The 10,981-nt window shown below is 32.6% G+C and overlaps 3 protein-coding genes across 3 annotated transcripts; 1 reads left to right on the plus strand and 2 right to left on the minus strand.

The window, feature by feature from the left end:
* Positions 1-2: 2 nt before the first annotated feature.
* Positions 3-881, minus strand: GO595_002879 (clusterin associated protein; the record flags this gene model as incomplete). The annotated part of the gene is made up of 1 exon (XM_067915837.1): positions 3-881. The coding sequence occupies one exon, from the start codon at positions 879-881 to the stop codon at positions 3-5; it is 879 nt and encodes a 292-aa protein (XP_067776680.1).
* Positions 882-3,776: 2,895 nt separating this feature from the next.
* GO595_002880 (phosphate translocator protein) lies at positions 3,777-4,346 on the plus strand (the record flags this gene model as incomplete). The annotated part of the gene is made up of 1 exon (XM_067915838.1): positions 3,777-4,346. One exon carries the CDS (start codon positions 3,777-3,779, stop codon positions 4,344-4,346), a length of 570 nt encoding a protein of 189 aa, XP_067776681.1.
* A 1,076-nt stretch (positions 4,347-5,422) lies between these two features.
* GO595_002881 (Kelch motif family protein) lies at positions 5,423-10,735 on the minus strand (the record flags this gene model as incomplete). Its single annotated transcript, XM_067915839.1, has 2 exons — positions 5,423-8,645; positions 9,711-10,735. The coding sequence occupies 2 exons, from the start codon at positions 10,733-10,735 to the stop codon at positions 5,423-5,425; spliced, it is 4,248 nt and encodes a 1,415-aa protein (XP_067776682.1).
* Positions 10,736-10,981: the final 246 nt, after the last annotated feature.

Below are 10,981 nucleotides of genomic sequence, written 5' to 3' on the forward strand. Positions count from 1 at the left end.
TATTAAAAACTATCGTCAGTGTCATCATCAGCATTTCCGAATTTAAAGTCGTTTCCGTCTGTCTGAGGCAGTGCTCCTATCTTAATTGATTGTTCAATACTTGATGCCAAACTCTGTCTCATTTTCTTTTTAATTTTTCCGATTTCTTTTTCGTTCTTTTCTTTTCGCATTTTCTGTTTTTCGGCCGCTTTTTGGAGCTCGTGTTCGAAGTAGTCAACATTTCGATAATGTTGGAAATGTAGTTTGAAGAGTTCTTGTAACTCCTGCTCAAGTGCTTCATACTCGTCCATATATGCTGGTCGAATTGTTATCACTGAAACCAGTCGTTTCGATTGTCGATCAAGTTCATATTTTCGTTTCTTTATTTTGGATCGAAGGGAATCTTCGTCGCTGCTAAGGCGTTCAAGTTCTTTAGTAAGTGTTTCAAGTCGATTTGACGCAGATTCAACAGATGAAATGACACTTTTCTCGACCTCTTCAAGCGGTGGCATTGTGGAAAGAATTTTAGTTCTGTTATCACGTATCATAAGTTCTTTCTCAAGTTGGTCATAAAGTTCCACTGAGTGTTTGGGAATCGTGGACGAAAGTTGAGAGATCTTTCGAATGGATGGTGGTTGTTCTTGCTTGGTGTTTTGTTGGAAAGAATCATGTTTGGAGGTTATGCTAGAGTAAATGGGAGCGGATATTTTAAGTAGTTCACGAACTGCAAATCGATCAGATGAATATAACTTCTTGGGATTCAGACGAATGCCTGAGCGAACAGCCATTTGTTGAACAATACTTTTGACAAATTCAACACGACCGTTTTCATTGGAAATATCCGAAATGATAACTAAATCGGGATCATACAGTGATGCAAGCCATTGAAGAAGATTAGCCATTAAAGAAAAGTTGGGTGTGTCAAATGAGTCAACACCTATTGGGTTTGGATATCCTAAAACACGCATTATTTGTACAAATTGCTGAACTTCGTGGTAACTCATTTTTTTCTTTTTACAACGTATTTTTTTTTGAATTGCAATTCAAAAAATTAAAGAAATAAACCATCAGAATATAAAAAGTTAATTTTGCTTCATAAATTAATTTTATTATGCTTTAATTATTTTTTCTTTAACTTATATCTCAAAAAACAAAGATTTAAATACTTTTAATAATTATTTGATATCAAATAGCAAAAAGAACAGAACAAGTTGTTAAGTACTTAACCAATTGTCCACAAGGAAACAGTTTAATTTCATACGCTAAAAGTTAGGATTGGAGGATAGAATTATTTTACAGTTCAAACTTAAGTTTGGGTTAACTTATTAATGGTAAAATATTTACTAACACAATTTCAGACATAATAATCGATCTAAATTCATCAATGATTATCGCATAAACGCATTTATATGTTTATTCACTTTCTGGCAAAAACGGAAATCCTGAAGATGGTTCTTTTTCACCATAATAATAATAAATACATTTAAGTTTTGAACAATATCTAAATGCATAACCACCAATTGTTGTGACAGAAGATGGAAATGTAATATTTCCCTTGCTTCCAAAATAAATTAATATTATCAGAATAGTTTTATTTTCTTGTCGTATCAATTAAAAAAATCTTAAAGACAGCAATTTGAATTACAAATACAATTTTCAAAACATCATTTCTTATATTTTGGTAAAGGGCCTTTTTATTTTAGTTCTAATTTGATACATATTAAACATCAAAAAACATAAAATATTTACATAATACATATTAATCGAAATGAGGTTTGTTTGGTTCCAACAGTCTCCGATATGAAGCAGCGACAATTCCATATTTGAACGCAATTTTAATGAACAGCTTCCATACGAAATAGCACAACCAGAACCAGTAAAACACTTGTACATATGTCTCTTTGAATATATTCCAAAACGGAGCACTAACTTCGATAAATACTTCGGGAATTCGCAATGTGAAATGGAGCGAAATCCCATTTCCTTCAGTAGAAATAGACTTAGATATTTGTTTAACACTTAATGAAAATGGTGATGAATCAAACGTTTCAATAATTTGTTCGAGATTGAACGGGTTTGTTCCGTCAAATGGAAATGAGTTCTCGAGAAGTTGTTGAGTAGAATTCCATTGGAATTGATCTTGGTCATTAAACTCACGAAGTTTATGGAGATCCATTGAACCGAAAAATTCAACTTTATCAAAATTATTACTATTGAAAAATTGGAAACGAAGGAGATTATGTGAACTAGAATAGTTATATATTGGAAATGATATGTGGATAGGAATTAAAACATGGAGATGCCTAAGGGAAACACCTGTTGTATCTTTTGGAAGTGAGATATAAATTTCTAAATATTTCTTGTCTTTGATAAATGATGATATAGAGCCTCCTTGTGAGGGTAATTTTATGCGTTCCGTGGTGAATTGAGGGAAATTTGAATAGAGGAAAGAAATTGCATCATATAATTGCCTAGAATCTGTTGTGTGTCCAACTACCAAAAAGTGTTTTGGTAGAGAAACAATTGGTGTTTCCTGAACAGGTAACGTTTTTGGTGCAATATAATATGAAACAACAACAAAAAGAAGTGAAATTACTATAACAATAACAAGCCTGAATGTTTGCAGTGTGCGTGCTAACATTCCTACTTTTCCCCAATTTTGGAAACGAAATTCTGGTGCATTATATTCGACAGGAACTTTTGCATCTTTCCAAACGGATATCATAATAGAGACCGTTTATTTCTCAGCTACGAAAAACGTTACTACAATAACCGTTATGTAATGTTCAATGGCATTTTAAATTGCTTTAGCAATTTAAATGAAAAATTTCTCGAAAATGGATAAAAGAGTTTGGATTAAACCCATATAAGTACAAAATACCAATTATATTCTATTTAATAGTACTTCAAGGAGCTGAATAGGACATGCTCGGATCGATTTTTCATATAATTATAAATTTTTTTTATAAAATTATAATATACATGAGTAGTTATATTTTTTATAGCATATCTTAGTTATTAATTAATTTTTGAAAAAGGTATTTCTGTTTTATTTTCGAAAAAAATCAGTATATTTTATAAAATATGGGCTTCATTAAGCGCCTTACATACAGTTCAAAATTTTGTGGGAGTTTTAATTCGCAAACACTCCTCTGGTTTCACTTTGTCATTATTACAATTAACCCCTGCAAATTCACATCATTGTTAAAAATTTGAATATTTGTTCGACAATTGGTGGTCAAACAGACCAAACTCACTCAATTTTTTGGGAGTGGCCTTTTTGATTTTTTTCAAAAAGTCGGTGTTTTTGATGGGTATACAACGTCACCATAGACAACCGCCATTTTTCCACACAAATGGCGTTGCTCTCTTTACTCATTGTTGGCTCAATTGTATTATCAACAGCACTAATCATGATAAACAAAAAAGTAATGGAAACTTATGATTTTGGTTTTCCAACAACAATGACAAGCTATCATTTTGCCATGACATATATTGGTTGTTACGTTATGGGAAAAATGCATATGTTCGATCCAGATGTACAAATTCCAAAAAGCAAATGTTGGTACCTTGGGTTTCTTTCAGTACTTTCCATTGTATCAATGAATTTTAATCTTCGTGTTAATTCCATTGGCTTTTATCAGCTTTCAAAATTATGCACCATACCGTGCACAGTTGCGTACAAGTACTTTTTCCTTAAAAAGAGCACGCCAGCAAATTCACTTTTTTCATTATTAATTCTTCTTGTTGGTGTTTCTTTATTCACAGTCAACGATGTTCAGTTCAGTATAGCCGGCATGTTTGTAGCTCTTGGGGCTGTTATTTCCACCACCATTAATCAATCTCAATCTTCTGTTGTCCAAAATGAATATAATATCAATGGCGCCCAACTTAATTATGTTTCCGGGATTCAGCAGTTTGTCATCTGTGCTATTGCGGCATTCCTTATTGAAACCACAGGTCGAGAACGAATTCAAGATCACCACTTCCAAACCATTGAAATCGTTCTTATTCTTCTGACAGGTGTTATTGCGACAGGGTGCAACGTTGTCGGTGCTTCTCTCATCGGTAAGGCCGGACCAGTTACGTATCAAGTTGTCGGCCATGTCAAAACGATGCTCATCTTCACGTTCGGACTTATCATGTTCCCCGTAAAAGACGAACCGCGCTACAGACAAATGAAGAAGATCGGCGGACTTCTCGTTTCAATGGTCGGTGTGATATTGTATACAATTTTCGAGATGAAGAACAAGAATAAAGTCGCAGAAGAAGAAGAACACCTATTGTCAAACCCAAAGCCAGAGCCGGTTCTGGATGATATCTTCATGGAGGAAGAAAATAACGCAGAGTTCAAAGAAGATTTGTGAATATGTCGATATGAATAAAGCTTTCATAAATTATTCCTTAGAAGAGCCCTTAGACTTCGTTAGACAGTTAGACTGAAGTTCCACAAATGTTTTGTATCTTCGGCAGTTAGTATTATGAAAAGCTCGGAAGTGATCAAAATTGTTTGCAAATGAATATTCTTTAAAATTAGTAATCCATATGAAGTTGTTTATTATTATCACTATTTTGGATATTAGAAATCCACTTAAAGTTGTTTATAACAATATCATAAATATTGCTATTTACCAAAGATTTAAATGTGTTCTTTTGGTCAGAGTGAATGATTAATTCAAACCAGTTGAGACGATGCTTACTCAATAAGTTTTACAATTGAGTAACCAAGAAAAGAGGCATAGAAAACATAAACACAACAAAGCATTGCTGTGGTTGTAACCATGCTAAATGAAACACATCTCTAAGCTTTCTAACGTAAGTGCAACAAACTAACACCAAAATACCAAACATAAAATAAATTGTTAATCGAACATTTTTGTATCCTGTTCCGGAAACAGCATTTATAGCATTAACAATATATATTGTTAACATTGATAAAGGCGTTATTGCTGACATCGTCGAAGATACATTATCTGTTTTGTAATTCCCTAAACTTAAATGAAAAGGAATTTGGGGAACGTTAGAGCCAAAAGAACTGGGTAGAGGGACACCCCGAAAACCGATACCAGAAGCAACAAACACTTTTCAATTCAATCTTATTTTTTTATTTTTTTCTTCTTTTGGGAAATATTTAAAATAATGCACTGATAAGATGGTATTGTTAACAAGTTAAAGAAGAGAATAACTGAAGGAGGAATTGAATTATTAATACCAAGCAATGCACAAAAAATTTAAGGTTTGTGTAATAAAATGAATCGTAAACATGTGAAAGATAAATTAATTTTTGACTATGAAAAAGCTTAGATTTTAAGGTGATTAAATATTTCGAACATCACTTTTCTCAACTGAAATAAAAACACAAGTTAACTCACCTTATAAATATTATGTAAAAACATAAAAAGGATAAATCAATTCACGTTTACCAAAAATTATGTAAGTTCTTTTACAGAGCCACAATAATAATTGCGTGTAAATCGTGTGGAGCAGTATTCATCAAAATACTTCTATGTGCCTCCTGTAGACTTTGTTGGCTTAATTCTTTCTTTTTAGTTTGACCCGTATTTAAGTACAACACCGCATCTCTTTTAATTTCGCCCAAAACTATTTCTCTAATTTTATCTGCTGAATCTTCAGCCGTAATATTTCTAATTTTAGTTGTTTGATTCGCGTCATCGAAAATCTTTAAGATCAACATTGTATCCTTGGGTAAAATGCCCTTATTTGATAAAATCATATTATACCATTCTATTTCTTTTTCAAGTTCTTGATTTTCTAAACAAGCCGTCCATAAACGTTTCAATTTTCTTCTGGTCGCAACCTCCTCTAACGGTATCATTTTGCTAGCGTCGATATTCAAAATTGAATACATCTTTTTCGCATCAAATATCGCATCAACATAAATCTTCGATTGCGGCGATGTTATCGACTTCGCGCTCTGGTGCACGAGCGTTTGCGAGCGCGCGTGCTTGACTTCCATCCTTTGCTTGACTTTCTTGATGTCGGATTCTTGTACACCTCCAGCACCTGGTACTATTACACTACTTGATTGCTTTTGAAGAGATGTACTATTCATTGATGGTATAGGAGTAGAATTTAATTGACCTCTTCCTTGTGGTATTGGTAATGAAGGTTGTCGAGTTTGACGTGATTTAGAAGGAGAAGTACGTCGTTCGACTTTAGGTTGAGGTTCAATCGGTTGTTGAACTTGTTGAAGTTCATTTTGGGAAGGAGCGTTACCAATCATAGTCTTAGATTTCCTTGTGAAGATTTTCTCGAAGAATGATTTAGATTCATTAGGGTTATTATTACTGTTATTATTCTTTTGTTCTTCATTAATATGTTCTTCAATGACATTATGTTCAATCGGAATTGAATTCGGTTTGATTGAATCTTTCTTACGTTTCTTAATAGTAATATTATCATTTAGACTTAAAGGTACATGAGAAAGATCAATCATATACGTAGAGGCTATAGGTGTACGAGTAGCGGAATCAGTACCACCGAATATTATTGTATGTTTAGGATCGATATCTACACAAGCGAATCGTGAAATACCGAATGGTATATTACCGAATTGTTTGACTTTAATTAATTGCCAACTTTTAGTATCTATTACTTCGAATTCATCATCATCTTTGTTACTCATTCCACCAATGATTATTAAGAATTCACCATGCGCTATAGTCTTATGATACATTCTTTCACCTATTTCTAATGGAATCTTTTTCCATGACATTTTCTCTAAATCTAATGAATATATATCATTACATAAAGATTTCTCCGATCGACCACCAATAATAATCATATTATTATTAATAACAACAGCTGAATGATACATTCGAGGCGAAGGTGTATCACCATTACATTTCACTTGTTTATATTCTAATGTCTTAATATCTAATGATGATATATCATTCAGTAATTCTTCATTTTTATCTTTTCCGCCGAAAAATATTAACTTGTTTTGATATGCTACACATGAATGTCCTATTCTACCTATAGGTGTTTGTCCATTTAATTGTAATGTTTGCCAACCTCCTTGTGACTCATCGAATACGCAACAATCATTAAAGAACTCTTTCTTAGAATGACCAAAACATATATAAGCCTTACCATTTAACGATGTAACAGTATGTGAATCACGTGGCTGTAATGGTGTTGTAGCTATTGACCAAGTATTTGCATTAAAGTTATATCGAATGAATGTATTAATTCGTGACATTGATACATTTAATCCACCAAAGAAGAAGACTGAACCATTCATTGCACATCCGTCATGATTCATTAGCGCTGGTATAGATTCACTGACTTCGATATCTTGCCATAAGACATATGGATGATTCGTTTTGATATTAGAGAAATAGACATTTCGTGTCTTTTGATATTCTTCCATCCATTGTAATTTCTCATCATAATCTTCGAATTGAATTACATATTCTTTATCTTCATAGATGATCATAAATGATTCTGGAGTTGGCCGATTATTAGAGAATCGGAATTTATCATTTTTAATATTAATTAATAATTGTAATTGTTTCCGTGAATTAATCGATGCGACAATTATTATGTCATTAAATAATATGATTTTACCGGATGATGACTTGGGCTTAATAATTCGGACTTTCTCAATAGATAATACTTCTCGACCTGGTTGATTAATTGTAATAGACCCACCAAATGAACTTTGTAAGTTGTCCATAAGCTCAAGTTGTTTCATTCGCTTAGCACTGAAATTGATTTCATTGTTAACTTTTTCAACAGCAACCATTGCGGCGGCTAAATATGGCTTATCGGGATGAAATAACGGCGTCGCCTTATCGACTTCACGCATCAAAATTGTATAACGTGGATAACGTTGGACAGGAGTAACGTAGTAATTCAAAAAGTCGCGACCATTACCGGCGGGGAGGTTTGCCTCAATTTCTTTGAATTTGGTGTCAAAGCTACGGTTTTTAGATTTTTCATGTAACATTTCATCGACTGATTTGAATTGTGATACAAACGTAGCTGAAAGTTTAAAGAATTGTACAAAGTTTAAGAACTTCCAGCCAAACTCTGTTGCAAATGTAACTTCTGTTTTAAGACTATTAAGAAATACTGTATGTGTATTTCGAATGGTTGGGATATCACGGAATAATGTCTTAAGTTGTTGCTCATCAAAGAGTTTGGATTCACGAATTGCTGGTGTCCAATAATCGATAAGTTCTGTAAGATCACTAATATAAGCTTCTTCCGATGATATGATCTCAGTACTCGCGTAGTTCCTATGATTGATCTTTTTGATGGCTGATTCCCCGACAGTGCAATTGAATGTCACATCTGTATCCATAGCACTTTTGATAAGATCTTGTCCTGGGGCTTTGATATCTACTTTTTTGTCATCAACAGTTATGTATTGGTTCGAACATTCATATCCAAAAGTAGATATGCAACGAGATAAGATATCTGACACATGAATGTTATCTAATTCCTTATGGTCGAATGAAACCCCCATCTTAGGGAACGTCGTTTTAACTTGTGTTTGTATTGAAAAATAGATAGTAATATCTGGAATGTCATTTTCGGATATATATAAGTGCCACGGAGGCGGTGGGTATTTGTTAGTTTTTTGCATAACAAGTTGAGGATATTCTTTGAGTGGCATTGATGAGTCATTAAGTAGAACTCTGAAATGTGGGGAATTTACTGCGACTTTCTCATTCGTCTTTATTTTAAGTAATGATGTCAGATCGGACAATTTTTTGTTCTCTAGAGCTTTAGAATCGAAAAATTGGTTGGCATCAGTATTCCTAATGGCACATACAGACATCCAAAGCGAATAATTAATTCAAAAAGTGAACTATTATTGGAGTAAAAAATCACTTATCGTTTGGACAAGTAAACACCTCAAAATTGACACAATTTTCAATGGGAGCGGTTATGAACCACCCAGAAATAATGTTTATGGTTTTTATCTCTCTTTTTTATCAATTTTCGGTGTTTATATGAATAAAAATGTATAACATATTAAATATTTGTGAAGGGAAATTCAATTTATGCATAATGAATATGTTAATGGTTCATTTGGTAATAGAATTTTATGTATAAAGTGGATAAAGAAGAAATGTTTTATGTTTTAAGCAAATAAATATGTTATAAATTGATAATAATCATTTCATTAAATAAAAAAAATAAATTTTTTGTGCTTTTTCTGATTAGTTAAAGAAAAAAACTGGATGTTTAATGAGATATAATGAGAATTTCTTGCAAGAAAAAAAAGTTTCCGATAATTCTGAGATGAAAATTCAATGGCCTATCGTATCATATCACAAAATTTTCTTCTGACCAAACAAAAAATTTGCAACAAATAAGCATAGTAAAACATAACATTAAATAGAAATTATTAACTTTAGAATGATTTATTTTATTTATATATTTTTTTTATATAACAATAAAAGGATTTCAAAATCAATCAATTATATTTTTTTTAAAAATGTAAAGAATCATTGTGTATTTTTGCATGTATTTAAGTTTTATATTGTTACAGTGTCAAAAAGATTTTATTTAATTTCAAACGACAAATATTTATTTATTCCTGACAGTTGATTCTGCTTGTAAGCCTCATTAAGTTCGTTGCTGCCTTTATTAGAAATGGCATTTTCTTTGTTGCAACGGATTTTTTCACCATTTCTTTCCAATCCACATTGAAGTCACTAACTTCGGCCAAACTCTTAAACCTAAACAAAATACACACCACAAAGAAACATATCATAAACTCATGCATACTTCCACTACAAATTGCTGCTGTCCATAATGATACAGATTCTTCACATATCATTACATCAGTAAAAAGTGAACAAATACTATCAGAAGCCTCATTAACATCGTTAAAAGCCATTAATACTTGCAAGAAAACTTGGCTCGTCTTCATCAAGCAGCTGTTAATAAGCGAATAACAATTGACTGGTTTACCCGTGCCGTTACTTAAGATGCGAAAATGTTCAGAAGAAATGGAGATATTCAAGAGAAGCCAAAAGGCAATAGCTTCTGCTGTTTCTTGGGAAACCTTATTTCCGTTTTTAAGAGATATTTCATTATTTGATAATTTATGTGGTGACATAACATAAAGAATAACAACAAGAATATCAAAGAAATAGGACACTTGAGCTTTGTATTTGAAGTCAATTTGGGAAAAAGACATTAAAACACAAAACGCAAAATTGCGGATAAAATCTCCAGATCCACTACATATTTCACGTGGAAGGGCTTTAAGAAAGAGGAGATCAGTGATGGATTCAATGGTAGTTCTCTGTACATTACTACGACTAAGTTGAGAATCACTTAAATTATTCCATTGAGATTTAATTCGAAGATAACTGGAGAGATAATGGCCACCAAAGTTAGCTGATGGTGGAAGATAAAGAAGACGAAGCCATGAGTCGAGAACGTGTTCAAGTGGAATTGAATGATCATTGAATACACTTTCGATTAGAGACTCTCTATTGGATAAAACAGGGTCTCCACCAGGTATTGGAGTGATAGTTATACTTGCTGGCGCAATACTTTGTTGGAATAAAGTAATCGCATTGAATACTTCTGGTGAAAAATTAGAAATTGCTGTGAAACTAAGACGTTGATTCTTCTTTGGAATTGACCCAAATGGAGGGTGGTATCGTGTGATACTGTAACATCCAGGAAGGCCTGGTGATTCAATTGTTAAAAATTTCCCAAGAGTATCATTGATGTTTTGCGCAACTTCTTTGTTTTTTACAAGCATGTTTATTCCAAATTCTTGGACAGTATCTATAAAACAGATTTTTGTTGAGTCCTTTGAATCAATTATCGAATATTCTGAGTAATAGAATAAATCAAGGATATGGTCTTTTCCAACAACACGGTGTGGCTCTTTAAAGATATCAGATATGTAGTTTTCTGGATTTTCAAGTGTTGACAAATTTGAGTCATCTTCAATTATGATTAAAGATGCAGCGAAAGGTGTATATCTAAAATATAGAGTACCTTT

The sequence above is a fragment of the Histomonas meleagridis genome (genome assembly GCF_020186115.1).
Source record: "Histomonas meleagridis strain 2922-C6/04-10x chromosome Unknown contig_20, whole genome shotgun sequence".
NCBI classification, from domain to species: domain Eukaryota; phylum Parabasalia; order Tritrichomonadida; family Dientamoebidae; genus Histomonas; species Histomonas meleagridis.